Consider the following 24,727-nt stretch of genomic DNA (forward strand, 5'->3'; position numbering starts at 1 on the left):
TCATTAGAGGCACCAAATTTTGTCAAAGCCTCAGCTGAATCCTGTAAAAACACTGAGGAAAGTGTAGTAGCTGCTTTCTACATCATCTATGCAACCGAGAAGGAAAATATTGCTACAAGAAAGTTTTCTGTATTAATTGAACTGTATGTAACTCTGACCAAATTAATGTTCAATGGCAATGCAAATTATGAAAGTTCTAATATTATTCTCAATTTGGAGGATGTAGTGTGTAAAATAATTGCTGATGATATTTGATAGAAAATAAAGTTGGCAAGGTGGTATTCAGCTATGATAGATGAGTCTACTGACATCACTCAAACAGAAACTATATATATGTGAAAATAGTGCAAAAAGGGAAATATGCATGCACTACTTAACACTGTGTCCACCAACAAAATGTTCTGTGATATCGTAGAAGTTTTGGATAGGCGTGGCACTGATACGAGCAAATGCTCCTCAATTGCTACTGATGGTGGATCCGTTATGACACGAGTTCGATTTACGATGGCTAATCTTTAACGACTAGCCCAATGTATTACATGTGCATTACGTGGCCCATTGGTTAGCTCTAGTAGTTGGTCAAGCAGTTGAATACTGTTCAAATCTTGAAAAGTTTTAAGATGTTTTAAAGGGAATTTATAACTTCTTTGGACACTCGCCAACAAATTCCTAATCATTAGAAGATATACAAGAAATACTTAATGAGCCAAGGAAAAAACTTTAAACTTCTGTCATTCGTTGGCTGTCGTTGGGAGAGACAGTAAATTCACAATATATAAATTTTGATTCTTTGGTATCTATGCTGGGAAAAGATAAAAGATCAGTAGCTGCTGGCTTACTAAAAGGTGTCAAGTATGTAAAATTTTTGTCTGTGACCTTACTAATGAACAGAAGAAAAACCTTGCCATCGTGCAACTGTTGTTCAACATTTCCCCTGATTCTCTGCCTAGAGCGAAGTGTTCGCTCTATATCCTTGCTAAACACAATATTTACCACGATTCCAGTAAACAAAGCTATCTTATGAATAGCGGATATTTTTCCTATCGATATTGTGACATTATTCCTACACTGCCTCACTACAACCTACTTTCAATACAATACTGACTTTTATGAACAGATTGATAGGGCAGTCCTCTCAGTCGTGCTGTGGCTAACTCGTTTATGGAGACTTTTGAACAACAGGCATTGCAGGCTGCCAGTAAGAGACCAGCCAGATAGTATCGCTATTTCAACAACAAGTTCGTAATATGGACACACAGAGCAGAGGAGTTGGATGCCTTCCTGACACATCTAAATAGCATTAATCCGAAAATCCAATTTACTGTGTGGACGAGGAGTATTGGGCAATTTAATTTGCTGAAGGTGCCTTTGATTAAATGACAGGACGGAAAATTGGGCCATAAAGTGTGTAGAAAGGCCACGCATACTGATCATTAACTGCATAAAGATTCAAACCACCACCCTAGACAAAAAAGAGGTGTAATAAACACCTTGGTGGACAGAGCGTACAGAATTTGTGAACCTGTTTATTTAAAAGATGAGATTGAACATCTACGGTCAACTTTCGTGAAAAATGGCTATTCTAGCAAGGATATAGATCAAGCACTTCACTCTAGCCAGAGAATCAGGAGCAATGACGAACGAGTCACCCAGCAGCAAGGTTTTTCTTCCGCTCATTAGTAAGGTTGCACAGATCACATTGGGAAAGTGTTAAGCAAGTATGGGGTGGAAACTATTTTCAGACCCACCAGGAAAATAAAATAATATTTAAGATCGGCAAAAGATGCACGACACCCTTTGGCTACACTGGGAGTATATAAAATTCCTTGTAGTTGTGGACAGGTTTATATCGGTACCACAAAGAGAAGTGTTAACACCCGTCTTGTTGAACATAAGAGGAAATGCTGCCTGGGTCACACGGATAAATCAGCCGTAGCAGAACACATTTACCAGGAAGATAATCATGAAATGAAATTCAGCGAGATGAACGTCATATCTAAAACCTCGCACTATTATGCATGCATATATAGGAAGGCTATTGAGATTTATAAACACTGTAACAATTTTAACAGGAAAGAGGAAGGTGTTAAACTGGATATAATTTGGATGTCAGCGTTGCATGGGAAGCGTGGCAATCAATTACTTTCAATCGAGAATGTTGGCATTACCAGAGACGGTCTCATAGCTGAGGCCACATGATAGTCAGTGGCATGCTCTGTACTGCCTATATAATCAGCACTTCATCAAGTTCTCATTGCAGTTCGCCGCTTTACCTCATAGGATGTCTCCTGCAGTCAGAGACGAAACGTCAGGAGAGAGTTTTATACATTGACCACGGCCTATCAGCCCAGAAGTTTTAAGTGAAGGCAATACCAACTGTGAAAGCCTACATTGATAGAAGTGTTATTAAGTTCACGATTTTCAAATTCTTGGATAACATGCTTGTAAATTGAAATGAGACACTAGGGGATTTAGATGAGACAAGAGTAAAATTTTTGGGAAATCTGGTCGGAGTGGGTGGCATCAGGGCAGATGACACACAATGAAGCGTAGTTCATCATGTCTTGCTGGTGGTGAAACACCAGCAGTCTCTAAGTAATCATAAGCTCAATTCAGCGCACAGAAGTACGACCCCAAATCATTCCCCTCCCAGGCCACACCATGGGAGGAACGTCAGGCTAAGGATGGAGGCGGATCTAATTTGCCCCAGTACCTTGTATGTTTGAGAGCTGATGGGGAATCTTTCATGACGATGGAGCCTCAGTTTTTTGTTGAGCATTTAGAGGACAAGTTCGGGGAGGTGGAGGGCTTGTCCAAAATGGGATCTGGGTCAGTCTTGCTCAAAACTGTGGTGTCACCGCCAGACACCACACTTGCTAGGTGGTAGCCTTTAAATCGGCCGTGGTCCGTTAGTATACGTCGGACCCGCGTGTCGCCACTGTCAGTGATTGCAGACCGAGCGCCGCCACATGGCAGGTCTAGAGAGACGTCCTAGCAGTCGCCCCAGTTGTACAGCCGACTTTGCTAGCGATGGTTCACTGACAAATTATGCTCTCATTTGCCGAGACGATAGTTAGCATAGCCTTCAGCTACGTCATTTGCTACGACCTAGCAAGGCGCCATTATCATTTGCTATTTATCTTGTGATGCATGTACCGTCAGACTGATGTTCACCAATTATGGATTAAAGTTAAGTATTCCAACAGCTACGTAATTTATTTGCTAGACTCAAATCCTTTAACTGTTCCAGACCTCACGCCAGCCTTTCGGCTACCCGTCACTGTGGATTGGCTGTCTTGCCAGTCCACAACACTCTGCCCAGTCACGGGAGTTACTCACTACTCACTTGTGACAAGCTGGGGGATGTTTCTGTAACAATCACGCCCCACAAGAGCTTAAATATGGTCCAGTGTATCATATTTCACAGAGACTTTCTTTTGTAGTCTGATGATGAGCTGCGCGCCAGTTTAGAGTGGCGAGGTGTACATTTCCTCCAGCGTGCCCACCGGGGTCCAAAGGATAATCAGGTTGCCACCAGTGCCTTCATCTTCGCCTGTGAGGGTGATACATTGCCCGAGAATGTCAGGGTGATGGTCTACCAGTGTGATGTAAACTCCTATATCCCTCCCACGATGTGGTGCTTTTAAGTGCTGGAAGTTCGGCCATATGTCTTCCCGCTGTACTTCCAGCGTCACATGCCGAGATTGCAGACACCCATCATATCCCAATACTCCATGTTCCCCACCTCCCATCTGTGCCAACTGTAGAGAACACCATTCACCTTACTCGCCTGACTGCAGGATTCTCCAGAAAGAAAGGAAAATCGTGGAGTACCAAGATCCTGGACAGACTGACCTACACTGAGACTAAGAGAAAATTGAACGCCTGTATTCTGTGCGTATGACATCGTCTTACGTCGCCGTTACAACAGTTCTGGCACCATCTGCTCTGCCAACCCACGGTGGGGGGCATTTCCCTCCCTGTTGCTTCTGCAACACCTACTTTGGGAGCAACACAACACCCCCCCTTTCCCCCCTCCCAACCAAAGGGGACGTCCATCCCCACTTCTAAGCCGGAGAAGCGTAAGTCTTCTTCGGTTTCTCGTGCTAGGAAGGTTGTCCCTTGGGTCACTCCCATCCCAGGTTTCTTCTAGTGGGAAAGGCGATACCCGCCAGTGGCTGAAGAGCCCAAAAGTATCATGTCGTAAGGCTTCACGCTCATCCTTAGTCCAGGAGACTGAGCCAGTGAAGTCCTCCCAGCCAGGGAAACCCAAGGAGCAGCGAGAGAAATCCAAAAAGAAAACCCCTAAGACCAAGGATACTGTGGTGGCACCCACACCACCGCTACCTACAAGCTCTGCGGCTGAGGATGGGGTGGAGATTTCGGCATCTGCTGAGGACCTAGATCTCTCCAGACCCTCAGACACGATGGATATAGACTGCTCAGGCAATAAATTGGTGGCACAGGTGACTCTTGAGGCGTAAACTGCCTCATTGAATGTTCCATGCCTTCCCAGTCTCACGATGTCATCCTCCAGTGGAATTGCGGTGGTTTTTTCCACCGTCTGATTGAGCTATGGCAACTGCTAAGCTTTACACCTGCTATCTGCATTGCCCTCCTGGAAACCGGGTTCCCAGCAATGCGGACCCAAGCCCTCCGTGGCTATAAGGGATATTAAGGGAACCGTAGCGACTATAATCGAGTGTCACCTGGAGTTTGCGTTTATGTCCTAAACTCACCCTGTAGTGAACATGTGCCCTTTCAAACCCCTCTTGAAGCTGTGGCTGTCAGAATAAGGATGGTGCAGGAAATAAGTGTCTGTAATGTATGTCTTCCTCCAGATGGTGCAGTACCCCCGAATGTATTAGCTGCACTGATTGATCAACGTCCTAAACCTTTCCTACTTCTGGGAGATTTTAATGCCCATAACCCCTTGTGGGGTGGTACTGTGCTTACTGGCTGAGGCAGAGATGTCGAAACTTCACTGTCGCAATTTGACCTCTGCCTCTTAAATACTGGGGCCGCCACACATTTCAGTGTGGCTCATGGGAGTTACTCAGCCATTGATTTATCAATTTGCAGCCCAGGACTTCTCCCATCTATCCACTGGAGAGCACGTGATGAGCGTTGTGGTAGTGACCAATTCCCCATCTTCCTGTCACTGCCCCAGCGTCAGACACGGATGCTTGCCCAGATGGGCTTTGAACAAAGTGGACTATGGAACTTTCACCTCTGCTGTCACCGCTGAATCTCCCCCACAGGGTAACATCGATTTGATGGTTGAGCAGGTGACTAGCACAATTGTTTCTGCGGCAGAAAACGCGATCCCTACTTCTTAAGGGTGCCTGAGGCATAAGGCGGTTCCTTGGTGCTCGCCGGAAGTTGCTGAAGCAATTAAGGTGCGTCGGTGAGCTCCACAGCGGCATAAGCGGCACCTTTCCCTGGAGCACCTCATAGCCTTTAAACAGCTCCATGCCTGTGCTCACTACCTTATCAAACAACGGAAAGAGGAGTGTTAGGAGAGATACGTGGCGGGAGAGCACCATCATTCCGGTGCTCAAACCTGGTAAAAACCCGCTTGATGTGGATAGCTATCTGCCCATCAGCCTCACCAACGTTCTTTGTAAGCTGCTGGAACGAATGGTATGTCGGCAGTTGGGTTTGGTCCTGGAGTCACGTGGCTTGCTGGCTCCATGTCAGGGCGGCTTCCGCCAGGGTCGCTCTACTCCTCATAATCTTGCATCCATCCAGTCTGCAATCTGTACAGCTTTTCTCAGTGGCAACACCTTGTAGCTGTCTTTTTTGACTTACGTAAAGCATAACACACGACCTGGCGACATCATATCTTTGCCACATTGTATGAGTGGCCCGCTCCCGATTTTTGTCCAAAACTTCCTGTCACTACGTACTTTCTATGTCCAAATTGGTGCCTCCTATAGTTCCATCCATATCAAGGAGAATAGAGTCCTGCAGGGCTCTGTATTGAGTGTGTCTCTATTTTTAGTGGCCATTAACAGTCTAGCAGCAGCTGTCGGGTCCTCCGTCTCACCTCCTCTGTTTGCAGATGACTTCTGCATTTGGTACTGCTGAGTGGCGCCTCCAGGGAGCCATCCACAATGCGCAGTCGCGGGCTCTAGCCCACGGCTTCCAGTTTTCAGCCATAAGGTCGTGTGTCGTGCACTTCCGTCGACATCGTACTGTTGATCCGGAACCCGCACTTTACCTCAATGACGATCTACTCACTGTAGTGGTGACACATCAATTCCTAGGACTGGTTTTCAACGCTCGAATGACTTGGCTCCCTCATCTTTGTCAACTTAAGCAGAAGTGCTGGCAGCACCTCAATGCCCTCCATTTCCTGAGCAACACCAATAATTGGGGTGCAGAACACTTTGCGCTGCTGCAGCTCTACAGAGCCCTTGTCCAATCCTGAATTGACTACGGGAGTGTGGTTTATGGTTTGGCAGCGCCTTCAGCATTGCATTTACTTGACCCTGTGCACCACTGTGGAGTTCGATTAGCAACAGAAGCTTTTAGGACGAGTCTCGTGACCAGCATGCTGGTGGAGGCTGGTGTCCCTCCACTGCAGATCAGACGTGCACAACTGCTCGCCAGTTATGCACCACACATTCATAGTTCCCCTGAGCATCCGAATTACCGTCTCCTTTTCCCACTTGCAGCAGTCCATGTCCCGCATCGGCGGCCCAGATCGGGACTAGCGTTTGCAGTTCGCATTTGGTCCCTTCTCTCCGAACTGGAGTCCTTTCCTTTACCACCTCTTCTTGTGGTCCGTTCACATACACTTCATGGCGTATGCCTCGGGCGCAGCTTCATCTGTACCTTTTGCATGGCCCTAAGGACTCCGTTAATCCCACCACTCTCCGCTGTCACTTCCTCTCTATTCTTGATGTGTTCCGGGGCTCTGAAGTGGTTTACACCAACGGCTCAATGGCTATGGTCATGTAGGCTTCACGTATATTCATGGAGGACATATTGAGCAGCATTCCTTGCCAGTTGGCTGCAGTGTTTTCTCTGCGGAGCTGGCGGCCATATCTCGTGCTCTTGAGTACATCTGCTCATGTCCTGGCAAGTCATTTCTCCTGTGTACTGACTCGTTGAGCAGCCTACGAGCCATCGCCAGTGCTACCCTTGCCACCCTCTGGTAGCATCCATTCACGAGTCTGTCTGTAGCCTGGAACAGTCCCGCCATTCCTTAGTGTTTGTGTGAACCCCATGACATGTCGGAATCCCAGGCAACAAAGTTGCCGACAGGCTGGCCAAGCAGGCTATGCGGAAACTGCTTCTGGAGATGATAGGCATCTCCGAAGCTGACTTGCATTCTGTCTTACACCACAGGGTTTTCCAGCTTTGGGAGACAGAATGGCATAACAGCACACACAAACTTTGTGTCATTAAGGAGACCATGAATGTGTGAAAGTCTTCCATGTAGGCCTCTCGCAGGGAATCAGTTGTCCTCTGCCGGCTCCGCATTGGCCATATGTGGCTAACACACGGTTACCTACTTCATCGCGAGGACCCACCTCAGTGTCGCTGTGGCTCTCAAGTGACAGTCGTCCACCTCTTGCTGGACTGCCCACTTTTAGCCACTCTGCGGCAGACTTTTAACTTTCCCAGCACCCTGCCTTTGGTGTTGGGCAACAATGCCTCCACAGCAGCTTTAGTTTTACGTTTTATCCGTGAGAGTGGGTTTTATACTTCTGCGTAGTTTTAGTGCATGTCCTTTGTCCTTCTGTGTCCTCCACCCTAGTGCTTTTAGGGTGTAGGTTTTAATGTATTGCAGAGTGGCTAGCTTTCCCTTTTTATTGCTGTGGTTGGCCGGCCACTGTAATCTGCTTTCATGTTTTACTCTCTCTGTTTCTAGTGTCTCTCTGTTGTTTTCTTGTTCTCTTTTGTTCCTTTTACTGTTCGTTGCCTTCCCTTCATTCTTGTGGCTTTTCCTTTCTTTCCATCTTGTGTTATATGCTTCGTCCGTTTTATTCTCACACTTGTGGCATTTTTTTATTAGGAACACGGAACTGATGACCTCGTAGTTTGGTCCCTTCTCACGCCTCTAAACCAACCAACCAACCAACCAATAAATGATTTAGTTGCATGAACAATATAAAATCAGAAGTCGTCTTTCTGTGGGAAAAGAGCTAGCAAACTTCTGGTGATTAAGAATGAAGGGCTATCTCACAATGACTTTGATTTTGAAAAGGCAGCCGTTGTGTGGAGCATGCATAAAAACTAATGTATTCAAATGTGATGTGATATAATGAAATGCAAAATGCAAAAATCAGTATTGACAGTTTATATAGTGTAGATGTGATATGAAATGTGTGGATCTATGTGTGTAAAAGTTATATATATAAAAAAAAATCATTTAGCAGTTTACTGTTAGCTTCAATTTAGTATATACATTTTTCACTTTTAAGAACTCATTAATAGTATAATTTATTTAAAAAATTACTAGCAGAGTTTTGCACAAAATTTTCATATTGTGGATAAATGTAAATTTTGAATCATACTTTTTTGCAACATTATTTCATTTTCTAGCTTAAACCCACCAGAACCATAACTGATTTTTCCAACACGCTTACCCAGTATGATTCGTCCAAGCAAAATATGTTCTGATTGCCAGATTTTCTTATTTTAAGAATATGTAAAAACTGTGTCCATGAAGCAATGATATCACTAGCAAATTCGCCCATCTTAGATGTACTGAGCACAACACATTTTGGAACAGTCTAAAAATTTGACCAGGCTTCTGACAACTGTGATTTCCTGGCGATCTAAACACTGGACTTCCACATTTCTGGCCATATAAATTGGTTTCATTGGCAGTCCATTGTACAGTCCTCTAGTTGATGCCACCCACTTGTGCAATATGTTCTGCCAACTTCTGTGATGGGTCCACCATTTCTGCTTCATATTTAGAGAAATGATGTACCCAGGAAATTCCCTCGACGGTTTACCATATATGGTATTTGGTGTAACAAAAAACTCTACGAAGGGCAGAAAAGTACAAGAATACCAGTTGGATGGTGTAACAAAAAACTCTACGAAGGGCAGAAAAGTACAAGAATACCAGTTGTTTACAGAAAATGTGAAAAGAAATACTGTTGAGAATGTAATTCGTAAAGAATGATTTTCTCTTATTCATCCTTTTGAGCACTTTATACACTGACACATATAAATCAACACATAACCAGGTATGAAGTACTATATCTTGTTCAGTTGTTCTCTTTGCTAGTCACACGATTACTCTTGTTGGCAGGTTCCCGCGTGTCGTCTTTGTTTTGTTGTGACGACGAATTTGAGTTGGGCAGTTTAATGAACTGTGTGTACGTGACAGTAACAAGCATTTATTGCCTTTATCGTAAACAATCATAATTTTTGCCATGTGGTTTGTAATTTGTAATTATTGGACAAAATTCATAATTATTACAATTGATTTGTAATAGTTGACATCTCTCTATTTAACAACTTAGACAGCGCACCATGCCTTTTCAAATTCTGGCCACAGCGCTTCCTACCGGGACATTTTTATGTGCGGCATCTCGTGTGCTTAATACGATATTTTGCCAGGCGATCCGAAGATACGAAGGCAAAACTCGTCATTCGAGGATAAATATAATAAAAAAATCCAATTTTGCAACCGAGGCTGTTACTTCTTTCATATTGCAGATTATTTCTCACTTGTTGCGCTCTGCTCCCGCAGCAACCACGCACAGCTCCTGGTCTACGACTGGTCGGAGGGCGGTGACGTGGAAGTGGTGGTGGAGGACATAGAGCGCGTGGACATGGACCAGTCGGACAAGCACGACCCCAAGTTCCACGACTGGAAGGAGCTGGCCGCCGAATGGGAGTGGACAGAGGCACGCACCCTCTACACCAACCAGAAGGACGACCTCATGTGTTTCTTCAACGTGCCGCGTTTCGACTGCCCCGAACTCAACGTCGACCCCTATGACGCCAAGAAGTATGAGGAGCTCTGGGATAATGTGAGTAATCCTCCCAGCTGCTGCTATTTGTAGTGGTGAATCAAAGTGGAGGTACAGCTGACAAAATTTCCAGGGAAAGGTTCAAAGATTCGTGTAGGTGACATTTGCCCTGTGGCAGCAGTCTGTATCACTTCAGTAGTTAATGACACTCAGCAGTATAATGATGGCCGAGATTGTAGATACAGTAGAGAGTCGATTATCCGAAGTAATTGGGGGACATGGGTGTCGGAAAACTGGTTTGTTCGAATAATTGAACTGTACATATTTATTTAGCAAAAAGAAGTACTGTACAGTAAATTTGCTATGCTCATCTTTTGTTTTTTTATGTCCGTAATTGTCGACTTCCCCACCTTCCCCACCTTGTACTCATTGAATAAAGTGGTTGCAGATTCACCTTCTTCTAACCTTTTAACAATCTCGTACTTGTTCCTCATAGAAAGGACAACACGTTTATGTTTAAGCATTTTGTATCGTCAAGTTCACTTCTTCACGCAGCAACGCACAAGTGGTCGTAACAGAGAACAGAAGGTGACTGTTTGCACCATGAGAAGCTCTTTTTTGGGGCGCGCAATCCATCAAACTGCGCGGAGCGGCACGCCTCAACTCTAAGCTGGCGCAGCTGTTGCTGTGAACAGCTTTGATACTGCCGCTACTTCTACTGCCAGTCCAGTGCCAAGCTGACAGAAGTGTGCTGTTTGGGAGTGAGGGGGATCATGGACGGTAGGGTGGGAGAGTAACAGGTGCGAGCGAGTACACAGTTCAGTTAAGCGGTCGTTTGGTTGACTGATGTTCAGATAATCGACACTCTACTGTACTTCTTAGGGAGAGTATGTTGTTGTTGGTTCCCCCCCCCCCCCCCCCCCCCCCCCCCCAAGTCCAAAAAAAGACTGGGTTGATGCAGCTCTCCAGGCTAGTCTATCTTATGCAAGCCTCTTCATTTGTGTACAGGTACTGCCCCTACCTCCATTTGAACCTGCTTACTGTATTCAAGCTTTGGTTCTCTCAAATAGGCTGCTTCTTGATGCCTGAGGATGTGAATATCAACTGATCCCATCTTTTAGTCAACATCTACATCTACATGGATACTCTGCAAATCACATTTAAGTGCCTGGCAGAGGGTTCATCGAATCACATTCACAATTCTCGATTATTCCAATCTCGTATAGAGTGCAGAAAGAATGAACAGGAAATAATGAACACCTATATCTTTCTGTAAGAGCTCTGATTTCCCTTATTTTATCGTAGTGATCATTCCTCCCTATGTAGGTCGGTGTCAGCTTCTATCATAAATTGTTTCCTCTAGTTTGGTTCATTACCTCCTCATTACTTACTCGAGGTAAAACAAAAAACCTTCTCACCAATGTACAAACACATAGAACACACACATGAGCACACATGAACAAGAAACATCCACAACAACAAACAAGTGGTTCGCTCTCACCTACGACAACAAAGCAGCCCACAGAATATGCAATATACTCAAAAAAACAAGGGCTAAAAATAGCCTACAGGACAGACAACTCAACACAGAGAAAATTGAGGATGACCAACACATCTGGTATTTACCAACTAACATGTCAGGACCACAAATCAGTTTATATAGGACAGGCAAGTAGAAACTTTAATACCAGATACACAGAACACTGAAGAGCATTAGAAAGTAACAGCTGTCATTACATTTGCTGAACACCTTATGGACAATAAACAACGCAACAGACATCCATACTGACTTGAAAATTCTCAAATGCAGCAACAGCCCTCACAAAAACTAATAATTGAGGAAAACTATCAAATACAAAAAGCTATAGTTGAAGGAAAACAAGTAATAAATGAATCCACAGCTCTCTGTGATGAAGCTCTGTTCTCTGCCCTCAAAGAATTATTAGACAATACCAACCTATAGAGCAACCCCCCCCCCCCCACACACACACACACACACACACACACACACACAAACAAACAATTTTGTGTGTTTCTTCGAAAATCTGTAATTATGATTTTAAAAACTAATATTTATATGTATACAAACAGTAAAGAACATTCTTTATGTTTAACAGCCATGAAATAAAAGCCCACTGATGATGCTGTGACTGCAGTGAAACATGTTTGGGATAAGAAACAAAACTGTATTTTGCTAAGGGCGGACCCCATCCAAAAACATTGTCGTGCAAGTGCAGAGAATCAGAAGCCGGCACATGGAGGTGATGCGTAACTGCGAAGTTGTGTGTTTAAGTGAAACTGGCTGTGCTGTTCAGAAGGCATTCTACGAGTTAGAATTTATCAACTGTCATTCTGTCATAACAGCGCAGAAAACAATTCATTAGTGACAGGATCGAGTACCTCCGATTGGCTCGGGCACCTGTGCCGAGATGTGGTCGACCAGAATCTGGACGACGAATATGCCTGCCCTCACATTCGCATCGGAGCTGACACTGGGAAACTGACGTGAATGTTTCACGAATCTGGATACAGCACGAATGTACCAGCCGGCCAAATTGAGATTGAACTGTCAGGTGCAGATAATGTTATCTCAGACAAGTACGTACCATCTCCGTGTCCTTCGCAGTAACCACTCAACATCTGGCACTGTTCGTGGTCCTTTCATACTCTACCAGGTCTGGTAACAACGCTGAACAAAAATAACACTAAGTTACGTTGATATCCGACCATGTCTTAAGACATTTTCAATTTTGCAAAGAAAAAAGTCTCGAGAACTCCATCAGGTGAATAAGCGAGCCTGTGGAACAACAGGAATGTCTTTTCAGGTCAAAAATTCTGTGTTGGAAATGGCCGTGTGACATGACGTGTTGTCATGGTGCAGCATCCAGTTGTCTGGAATGGTACGGTCTCACTCAATTCACTCCTTCCCTCAGTCTTTTGAGGACATCCTTCTAAAACACTTAGTTGACAGTTTTGTTCTGGAGAAGCACATTGTTTATTCTCAGTATCCCTACAATCAAAAAAGCAAATCAGCATTATATTGATCTGTTATTTGCTCATTTGATGCTTTTTGGTCGAGGAGATGTCTCTGTCTGCCACTTCTCACTCTGTCTCAGGACCATACTCAAAAAATCCAGGATTCATCACTTGAAAGTTCATGGTCATTGGCAGTCCTCAAGAAGCATGCGTAGTTGAGATATCTTTCAGTGCCATTTTGGCACACGTCTTTTGCATCTGAAAAACCTCAGTCAAAATTTTATGTATGGTGAAAGTTTGTAACAGGTCTCCCATTGTCCTTATCATAAAACACCAGTCCGATCTCAAGAGATATTTTGTCAGTTTTTTAAGCTGAAGGTCTCCCATGCGAGGTTAATCTTTGACATATTCTTGGTCTTTCAAAAATGATTTGTGCTCTCAATAAGGAATGTTACCCGTAGACCTGTTTCAACTTTTTGAAGGTCACACTCGTAGATTTCCCGAGTTTAACACAAAACTTTGTAACAGTGCTCTAAATACTACTGTTCCACTTTTGTAACACCCAACGAAAACACAGCTTCACTGATGGTGCTGTCAAAAATCACCCGGTGCCTGTACACAGCTGAAACTCTGACCGAGCATTGGGACAGATGAACACACTGGTGGCACGAATTGTGATGCAGTGCTACAAGAATACAGAAAAACCTCAACTGGCAGCCTCTTGAAGCTGGGAAAGCTTACTTAGTAAGTTTCAAGAAGTTTCAAGAACTAGTATTAAGTGTGTAATCTAGGAATATACTGCAACCCCCTAGTTAATTTGTGCTTTGCGCCCATATGGAAATCAACAGCAAGTGAAAAACATTTCACCAATGGAATTTAAAGTTTCATACAGGTGGGTTAGGTGACTTATGCTTCATTTTAATCCATCCATTTGTTATAGAACTACACCTGTGGAAAAACTGCCCCAAACTTAGAACAAACATCTTGATATCTTTTCAACATTATAAGATCCAACTTCGACACAAAATTTATTTACATTTCCAAATAGGAAATATAGATCAAATGCCCATCTATTTTGATATGCTGAACAGCATTACAGTAAATAATGTAGGGGTACATAGTGTGCAAATACGTGCATGTGATGCTGAAAAGAAGCAGTGCACGGTGATGTTGATCGTTACAGCTTATGGACAAAAATTGCTACTGTACATAGTTTTTAATTGGAAAACTCCCCTCAAGGGAGAATGTTTCCCAACTGGCATTAGTGTAAGAGCTCATGACATTACACTGCAATAACTTGTAATGGTATTAATTTCAATCCATGTTGTGTGTACGTGTCATTTTGAAATTGATGATTTGTGATCCACCTGGAAAAGTCTCTATTGGCTGCTCCACAATTTTCTGAGCCAAAATTTAGGAAAAAGAAATGCAGCATACATTTGTGGAATAATCTACGGAAAAACTGAATGAGTTGTAGAAGCAATACTGGGGGAAGACCACTTTGGTTTCTTGAAAAATGCTTACCTTAGAAGAAATGTTGAAGAGAGACAAACTCACTTTCTACTACTAATAGATTTAGAAAAGATATTTGCCAGTGATGACTGGAAAACACTTTTTGATTTTCTGAAGCTACCAGGGGTAAAACACAGGGAGCAAGAGGTAATGAACAACTTGTACAGAAACCAGAGTGCAGTTATGAGAGCTCAAAGAGACAAAAAGGAAGCTACAGTTTAGAAGGGAGCGAGCTGGAGTTGTCGTGTCTTCTCAATGTTACACGATTTGTACACTGAGCACGAAGTAAATGAAAAAATATAGAGCCAAAGTTCAGGGAGAAGACATAAAATCTTTGAGGTTTGTCGGTGACACTGTAATTCCGTCAGATAGAAAAGGGCTAAGATGAAGAACTGAACGAAATTAATAGTGTCTTGAAAAGAGATCATGAGACAAACGTCAACAAGAGTTACACTAGGATAATGCAGTGTGTTCAAATTAATTAGGAAATGCTGATGGAATTATATTACGAAATGAGACACTAAAAGTATTAGATGAATTTTGCTATTTGTGCAGCAAAATAACTGTGTTGATGAAATAAAAGAAGGTATCAAATGTAGGCCGGCAATGCCAAGCAAACCGTTTCTGTAGAAGAGAAATTTGTTTGCATTGAATATAAATTTGTTTTAGGACGACTCTTTTGAAGGCATTTATGTAGAGTGTAGCCTTGTACAGAAGTGAAAAGTGGACAATAAGCGGTTCGGACAAGCAGACAACAGAAGTTTTTGTAGTGTAGTGCTACAGTGGAGTATTGAAGATTAGATGTGTGTCCTTTCTAATTTTGTGGTTTAGTTTATCTATTGTGTATGTGTTGTATCCATTCTCTACAGCTATTTGTCTGATTGTCTGTAATTCATTGTCATAGTTGTTTTCAGTGAGTGGCGTTTTGTTCAGTCTGTGTAGCATATATTGGAAGCCGGCTAGTTTGTGCGCAATCGGATGATAAGAATGACTGTGAATGACTGTGCTGGTGGTGGTCACTCTCCTGAATATGGAGAACTGGTGTTGGTTGTTGTGTCTGTATATTGTGGGATCAAGGAAATTTAACATTTTGTCATTTTCTGTTTCTATGGTGAATTTTAATTTGGGGTGGACTGTGTTTATATCACTGTGGAGTTGTTGGATGCGACTGGGTGTTTCATCTAGACGGCATATGATGTCATCTACATAATGATACCAGTATATTGTCCGGTGTTGTTTGGGTCTTATTATTGTTTCAAATATTTTATTTTCAATGTGATTGAGAAAAAATGTGTGGTAGGAGTCTACTGACTGGTGATGCTAAAGGTGGACCCCATCCAAAAACATATATTTTGTTAAAGCAAACACAGACAAAAAAGTTTTTCAACCCCAAGATGATTATAGTTGTAACTGTTTGTAATCACTATATTCATATTGAAGTGGTCTGTGTTGTGCACTTCCTATCTATACTATGAATTTTGTAAGTCATATTAACCTTGGAAAAATTAATGCCACATGTTTCAGTTTTACTGATGCACTTCATTACACCAACACTTTTGTTTTCAGGCACCAGGCATGAAATACCGCAAGGGCTTCAATCAGGACATGGGTGACAGCGGCATCCTGGTGAAGACGAAGGCAGTTTAAAGTAACGGCAGCAACGTCTGTAGTGTCTCTGTCAGTGTGTCCGCATTGTGCACTCTGTATTTGCATCTGTACAGCGAGTTGTGCATAAGACGAATAAACTCTGTTGATAAATTATTTTGCTTCATCTGTGCCTGTTGGACTCTGTTATTTGATTTTGTTGTGATGATGTGGCTATTCTGGAGGTGTGATGTGTTCCACTGACCTTCTTGTGATGTAGTTCTCACAGATACTGTACATGGCATTGTAGATGGTACTTTATATATATTTGTTGTTTTGCCACCTTGCAGGCAACATAAAGAAAAATAAATGTGGAGGTTGAAGAAGTTCACAGAAAGCACCATGTCCAGAACTTATTTATTTTGCAGTGCCCAATTAATTTCACAATTGTAAAGCCATTTACAAGTATGGGCCATCAACTATAATTGTGCTCCAGTGATATTACCTTAGTGAAAAAAGGTAGTTGTACAAAATTAAAAAAGAAAATTTAAAATATGAATGTGTCTCAAGTAACCTCTTTATCCCTTGTATGTTTATGTACCACCAAAAAAACTTCAGCAGGCACAGTTTTTTGGTGCTTATCCCTCTCCGATCCACCATATCATGTAAGTGTCTGGATAAAGATTTAATTCAGTGTAATTTGGATGGGGGAAGAGGTGTTGTGGAGTTTCTTCCTATCTTAGATTTAGCATACTTAATAGTTCTCCCTCTCTCTATTTTTTTCCTCAGATTGCACGTTAAAAGACCACTTTTGTGAGAGTTAATGAGGAAAAAACCTGATTACAGATTTTTCTCATCATCATAATGTAGGATTTATTCCAGTTGTCTTTTATAATAGTTTTACATTCTGCCCAATGAAGCTAACTGATGTGTATACTCCTTTTCTTCCAGGCTCCAGATTGCAGTCTGTTAGTGCCTTGCTCATCTGGTAGGACTTGAGCATAGGACACAGTGCTTCACTTCCAAATGCCCGGAATCACTTTCTCATTTCTTCTTCTCCACCTCTGCCACTGTTCTTTGTCTGATATACAGTGAAACCTCTTTATAATGTTCCTCAATATAATGTTTTCCTTTATATTACGTTCTTTTTCTCGGTCCCGACTAAAAGCCCATATAAACAATGTTAAATTTTCCTCTTTACTGCATTTCCTCTATATTAAAATTTCCTCCATGTAATGCTCATAGTTTTGGAACCCTGGTCAATTATTTACCTCTTTATAAGGTTTAAGTGACTGGATGTAGACTCATCGTTCTGTGGATTCACAGTCAGCAATGGCTTGGAAAGCCTGCGTTCAGTGTGTTTCATATTTCAGTGGCAGAACCCGGTCATGTGACGTGACGCACATTCTGCTTGCGATCTTTTTGGCGCCATTTCAGTCGATGCTTTATATTTGTAGCGTGTTGTGTGAGCTGAGTAGCAAACAGTTCGTGTTTCGTCGCCGACGATTGCTTGTCTACAAAACACTTGTAAATGTGGACGGCACCCTTGGTGCTTCGACATCTTCTGCTAAGGGGAAAAAGAACGAAGTAAGGGGAGTAGGTAAAACTGCTCAATTTGTTCTTATAAATGGACCTACTTTGTTTTGTGGCGCGAGGTTTAATTTCTGTTTAATGAAGAGTTCTACTTCTTCGGGTTTAGGTAATGGATGGATTACTGTTGCTTTCGTTGCATGTAACAGTGCTTTCATCAGTGGACGTGATTGAAAAGCGGAAGAACATTTCTCTGGAAGAGAAGGTTTCTGTTATTAAAAATGTGGAGGCATCTCCTGGTGTGAGGCGCATGGAGCTAGCGAAGCACTTTGAACTAGCCGCCTCAACACTATTATGAAAAACAGATCGTCGTTAATGGAAGGGTTTGAGAATTGTGGAAATTCGAAATGTATGCATTTGAAACTATTGACTTACGACAAAATGGAGGCAGTTTTATTAACTTGGTTTCAGCAAGCATGTGCTACAAACATTCGTATAAACGGAACTATTTTGAAGGAGAAGGCGTTTCAAATATTACTGTAGTTAGGAATGGAAAATTTTAAGGAGTCCAATGGATGGATTGATAAATTTCGACAGCGTCATGGTGTTATATGCAAAGCCGAATGTGGAGAAAGGAAAAGTGTGGATGAACCAACTGTAGCTCAGTTGATGCAAACTCTACCTAATCTGATACATGGCTACAAACTGCGTGACATTTATAACGCTGATGAAACCAGCATGTTTTTCAATTTAATGCCGGATAACACATTTACTTTTCGTGGGGAAAATTGCCATGGCAGTAAGAAGAGCAAGGAACGTCTTACCGTTTTGTTGTGTACAAACGCCGATGGTAGTGAAAAACTGAAACCTTTGGTTATCGGGAAGCCAAAAAAATCCGAAGTGCTTCAAAAACATTTCCATGTTTCCGTGGAAATATACAAACAATGCCAAGGCATGGATGACGAGTGATGTATTTTTACATTTTCTCAGAGAATTTGACACCAAAATGGGCACATCCACATTTCTGAGAAATGTGAAAGTAATTTTCCTGCCACCCAACTATCATCTATGGCACCGTTTGTCAAAGGTGTTTAGTGGTATCCCGATCTTCAGTAATGCCCTATAATTATTATTTGGAAGCCTTCCTCTTTATAGTGTTTCTCTATACAGTGTTCAGAATTTATGGTCCTTTGAAAAACGTTATATAGAGGTTTCACTGTACCAGGGTGTTATGCCTACGAGATGGTAGATTTTGTCAACTGGAGTCGGTTGCAGCCAGCCAGTTACGGATCTCTGCTAGACTGGCACTGCACACTCTTCCTCGGAGAAACGTAGATGACCTGTACCGTTCGGCATTTACTGCTCTTCGATCCAGAGCTGAGTCATTTGCACGGATAATACTGGGAGGAATTTTGCAGTAACTAGCCCTCAAAAATAGCATTTTAGAGCCATTTTCAATTGCAGTGTTCTGTGTAACACCTTAATGTCTGTGCCTACTGTCTCGGAACGAGTAATGGGCTCCTCAAAACAAGTATCCTTCCACTCGGGCCAGACTAGCAGCAGCTGGATTAGGGAATTACTGTCCTGTGTATAGGCTACTGTTAACACCACAACACAAATGGCCGCATTTGAAGTTGCGCAGTGACCAAGTAGAAGAGACTGTTGGCAAATGGCATCACACTGTGTTCGGCAATAAATTGTGGTTTGGCGCTACCGCATAATTATCTTCTGGAGTAGTCACATAAAGTAAAGTACGAGCCGCTACGAAGGTGTTCAAATCTTTGCTCACACGGAGACTCGAACCCTGGACTCTTAGGTTAAAAATCTTGATGTTATACTGACTGATCTATCTGCACTCATACTCGAGGATTATGGTACAGCTGCACGGTGTGCAAGTGATGTTTGTTCAGCAGAAGCAAACAGTAAGAACACTGTGTAAAGTACTTATCTAACATAAAGAAAGAATTGGAAATCTGTACCAATTCAAAAGAAAACTGGAAAGATATCTTGTGGGGCACTCTTTCTACAGATAGCTAGGGGCTTGGCTAAGGATGCAACCTTCACGGGAGCAAACTTTCAAAGTTGTCATTTCGTTTGTCATCCAAGAAAGTAAGCTGTGAGGGAGTAAAATTTGAATCTTGCCAGGGACACTCGTGACTGTAGCCGTGACGCTGTCTGCAAACTGAGTATCTAGAGTCCACGATTGGAAAGGTAATTATTTTGGCAATGCACCCTTGCTTAACCTAATAGACATCAAGGACCGAGTTAAATCTTCGGTGAGACTGTTTCTGAATGAATGTGTCAACTCTCCAATTATCTTTTGCAGAGAAATAAAAGTGTGTAAGAATTTTATGGAGTGCCTCCAGGTACATGTTAGTATTCTGACCTGCTGCTGCTCTGTAGCAGTAAACCTACATTTCTGGTCTGCGCGCATATTTACTTCTGAAATAGTTGCCAAACTCTTGAGACAGTTGGTACTGTGTGCACTATGTTAGAAAACATTGTAATATCAGAGAAGATCTCTCCTTTTTTTCTTTTTTTAAGTGCAAAGATTTTATAGCTTTGTGCTTGCTACTATTAACCATTGTATCTTTAACATTCCTTCATCTCCGTCTGTATGCCTGACTGACATGCCGAGTTCACAGTAATCTGTTATTACACTGGACCACTACTGCACTGCGAGCACCATAAACTGTAATAAATGGGACGTACTCCTCACCACTACCGCACATTCGGCGTCGGAGGCATCCTGCTCTACCAGTACCGACTCCATCTGCGGGTGCTGCCTCAACATGTGTTACCTGGCAGGTTCCCTAAGCTACCTCCATTGCAAAAAGACAAGCCAAAAATTTGGTTCATCTTATTGGACCATCTGGACATCCAAGGCATTTCCGACGATGGTGCCAATTTTGTCTGTCTGGTGAGCCATCTCCGTGCACATACGGACCTCATCAGTGACTTGCTCCTCTCACTGCCCACCTCGCACAAATGTTTGACAGCCAAAGCACTTCTTATCGAGCGCCTTTCCCGCCCTCCGGCGGAGGCGATCCATCACTTAATCACGAGGAGCATCTCGATGACCACACCCCTTCGAAACTTTGGCAGCATCTATGTGCTTTAATCGATGACCAAAAATTGCCTCACGCCACCCTTTTTGGACGGTCCAAATGCCTTCGGATCTTTAGCTTCATCTACTGTCTCACATAGCTGACCCGTTCGAGGTTAGATTACGCACGGAAGATCAGGCTTATGCCACCGTTTGTCACCGACACCACCTGTCACGTATGGCATCTCCACCATCCTCAGTTGGCACACCTGTGACTCCGGTTCCGTGCCCTGTCGGCAGAGGCCTGCTTGCTCGCCTCGGTGCTTCAGCTGCCCGTCAGGAGCTGCCACCTAACGGCCTTACTGCCAGTGGGCTCCCGACAGCTGCCGACCTCGCCTGAACGGCAGCCCGATCTGCTACCGGCCCTGCCGCAACCCCCACCTGCACTGCAGCGCACCACACCGGCCTACCAACCGGCATACCCGCTGTACAGGTTCCACATCACTTATGGGGATGCTGCCCACAACTGCCGCACACCCTGCAGCTACCCAAATGAGACTGGCAGATACGTTTAGGTGCTATGTTCCACCTTGTACCCTCACAGCGCTTATTTTCTGCACCGTTACGAACTTTGACCAGACCTGCAGACGGCCACGCCCTGCCACACGTCTGGCTCTACAGTTCCGCGCACACCCGAGTAGTACCACTTTGCTCTCCACCTCCTCGGCTACGCTTTCCGCGTGTGCTTCCCTGGCCGAGCGTATAACCACACGGCTCTCTGATCTGTCGTACGTGCACTCCCAGATCGATGAACTCTGCACCCGGAATAACGACCTACGCACCCACATCACCTCTGCCTCTGCTGAATAGTCACATGCACGGCATACCGTACATCACCGATCTGCAGCCGTGCAGCGAGACGGCCCAGCACACGCCTCTACAGAGGCTTCTCGCCAACCCGCTCCAGTATTGAGCACTCCACCGCATGCAGTTTTTTCCGCATCGCCGCGGACGAATTTCCGAGGCGTACCTGCATGCCCCTCCCTGATTCTTCACACCGCTTCACTCCTGCATCGCGCCTTCCATCGCCAACTGCAGCCGATGCCCCACCTACGTCGTTCCGGTTCATCGAGGTCAGTGAACCGATGTTGCCTGTGGATATCTTCTTGACCCCTCAAGCTGACTTCCCTACGCAATTATCGGCCATCAGTAATGGCACTTGCCATGTCCGCAGCTCGTGGTCTCAATTTCGCTTCCTGCGGGGTCCCAGGTTCGATTCCTGGCGGGGCCAGGGATTTTCACCTGCCCCAAGATGACTGGGTGTGTGTGTTGTCCTCATAATTTCATCATCATCATCATCACCATCATTCGTGGGTGGTGGCAGGAAGGGCATCCTGCCACCCCTCAAGCCAACCCTGCCAAATCGATTGATAACATTGCCGATCCTGCGCTGCTGTGAGATGTAGGCACAAGGAAAGAGAGAGAGAGTAATGGCACTTGCCATAAGATTGACACCACCGATGGCCCACCAGTCCGTTATAAGGCCAGGCGCCATAACACTTCCAAAGTTCTTGAGGCTCTGTTGTCTTCGGGCGTCCTCCGCCCCTACGACAGCAACTGGTCATCACCTATTCAACTTGTTCCCAAAAAGGACAGCACTTTACACATGTGCAGGGACTACAGGTACCTTAATGCCTGCAACAACGTCTATCCACATATACAAGATTTCTCGCAGTTACTTCATGGGTCTACCTTTTTCTCTGTATTAGATTTTTCCAGTGCATATCACCAGATTCCTATGCATCCACCGGATATTCCGAAGACAGCCATCATAACACCCTTTGGCCTATTTGAATACTGTTACATGCCTTATGGATTGATAAATGCTCCGCAGATATGGCAGCGGTTAATCGATTCCATTTTGCTCCCTCTGCCTTTTGCCTATGCTTACTTAGGTGATATCTTTTCTTCCTCCACTTAGGAGCATCAAGTTCACCTCTATGCAGTCCATTCGGCCCTCGCTGCCATGATGATATACAGTGGATAAAATCAGATAACGGCTCATCGCTCTCTGTCCAGCCCTATACACTACCTGATTCGGCGATCCCTGTCCTTTGTGACACCTCTATGGGACACTTCACCCCCTAGTCCCCACCTTCGCCATAGAGTCTTTACCACTTTCCATGGCTTAGATCACCCTGGGACGTGAGCCACGATGTGGCTGTTTGCAGAGCGCTTCATCTGGCCTGGCGTGAAGCACAACTGTTGCACTCTGAGCCGTGCGTGCATCTTGTACCAGCGCAGCAAGGTCGGCAGGCACGCTCAACCTCCTCTGGGCTAGTTTGACATCCCAAAGGGGCGTCTCTGGCATGTCCGTGTCAGTCGTTGGTCCCCTTCCCCATCTGAATGCTACACATATACCTTATCTATCATCGACATTGGGACTCGCTGGATAGAGGCAGTCCCGCTTACTGATATCATGGCCAAGATCTTCGCCCGTTCCTTCGTCTCGATGTGGGTTGCTCGCTTCAGCTGACCCTATCTCTCAGCACTGACCAGCGATGTCAATTTCAGTCCGCCCTCTTTGCACGACCCTGTGGCATCGCCATATTTCATACCACAGCATACCACTCACAGTCAAACAGCCTCACTGAGCGATGGCAACGCACAGTCAAGGCCGCCTTAATGTGCCATGGAGGCCTCTGGTCAGAGGCCCTTCCATGGGTCCTGCTGGGTATTCGCTCGACTCATAAAGAAGATCTTAATACCTCACTCACTGAGTTTCTGTACGGTGAGTGTCTCCTTCTCTTCGCCAAGTTCATTGAGGATTCACTTTCTGCCGCATCTGAGGATCTCCCCACATGCATGTTGCACACCTCCATCAACATAACTACAACGTACACTGACATCCTACCTAATTTTACTATCAAGTAAATGAATTGGCATTTCTAAGTGGTGTGCTACTGTCTAACTGGATTTATGCCAAGTGAAAGGGAATAAAAGTGTGCTGCAGGATGCTACCACGTGGTGGCATTGCTGTAAACTTTTCAGGCAAGAGCTAGCTGTGCACAGTTCAAGTTGTTTATCCAAACCGTATGTATTTGGCCCGTAAAGCATATAGGTCACGCCAGTTGCGTGTCTGCAAAAGCTCCTTAAAATGTGCACAACTGAAGGTTTGCTCTCAACTCTGATGCCAAGTTTCGCAAAGTTAAGAGGAGTAGCAATGTAGCACAGCGGAGTACATTTAGGGCCGTGTATTTCAGATTACCGCATCTACATTACATTTAACAGCATTCAAAGAAAAATAACCAATGAATCTGTAAGGTGCCAAAAGTTGGGGTGTTCACATTCTCTTACACAACAGCCACCAGTGGCCCTAAGTACAATAACTCCACGTGGGCACGCACACAATATTCCAAACAGAAATGCCATGAAACGTGTATGAGCAGCAATACAGTTGCCTTGTATCAGCAAGGCGAACACCAAGTGTGAGCTTGGTACGTCATCATAGCTGCCCCTCGCAGTAATGCCTGTCTTCTGGTGCGCTCTAGCGATTGCCCAAATGAACCTATTTCTAACAGGTCGTGGTAAAATACTGTGAATGGTGGTTTGAGAAACTTTGCTTTCAATGTAGATTTCCTTTTGTGCAAGGTGAATTACGTTAAATGGGAGGATGTGCAAAGAATTTCTTAAATCGCAGAGTGTTTGAGTCTCATTCAGAATACTTTGAGGACCAGCCACTTAGAAAAATTTCGGGTCCAGTAGACCAGACATTTATGTCATCATTTAAAATTTTACTGGCACATTTGTGTTTAATGTAACTTAAAGGGTAACACATGCAAAAAGACGAATATTGTCTGTGAAAGGTTAGCTTTTCTTGTAGCTGTACTGTATTCATATTAATATAAATCATGAACTCCTATTTGTGTGTTCACGATATTTAATAGTAATGTTGCTTTTGACTGACTACATCAAGTGTCCTATGCTCTGAAGATGTGGTATCATCTGCTGTGATTTTATGGCGAGATAACGTGACGTGAGTAATGCTTAGCTGACAAAATCACATCGCAGTCTTCAAAGCATTAATTCCTATTGGAACATCCACCAACAATAAATGGATTACAAAAGGAATAAG

At 43.9% G+C, this 24,727-nt stretch overlaps 1 protein-coding gene across 1 annotated transcript in view; it reads left to right on the forward strand.

Annotated features, from left to right (window-relative positions):
- The window catches only part of LOC126427375 (NADH dehydrogenase [ubiquinone] 1 alpha subcomplex subunit 10, mitochondrial), a 78,878-nt gene extending 62,465 nt beyond the window's left edge, over window positions 1-16,413 (forward strand). Inside the window, exons 6-7 of the mRNA XM_050089722.1 lie at window positions 9,722-10,004; window positions 15,999-16,413. Coding sequence (XP_049945679.1) covers window positions 9,722-10,004; window positions 15,999-16,079 — 364 coding nt within the window. The 3' untranslated portion in view covers window positions 16,080-16,413. The remainder of the gene's footprint in view (window positions 1-9,721; window positions 10,005-15,998) is intronic.
- The last annotated feature ends 8,314 nt before the right edge of the window (window positions 16,414-24,727 follow it).

The sequence above is a fragment of the Schistocerca serialis genome, chromosome 11, assembly GCF_023864345.2.
Source record: "Schistocerca serialis cubense isolate TAMUIC-IGC-003099 chromosome 11, iqSchSeri2.2, whole genome shotgun sequence".
In the NCBI taxonomy this organism is placed as follows: Eukaryota; Metazoa; Arthropoda; class Insecta; order Orthoptera; family Acrididae; genus Schistocerca; species Schistocerca serialis.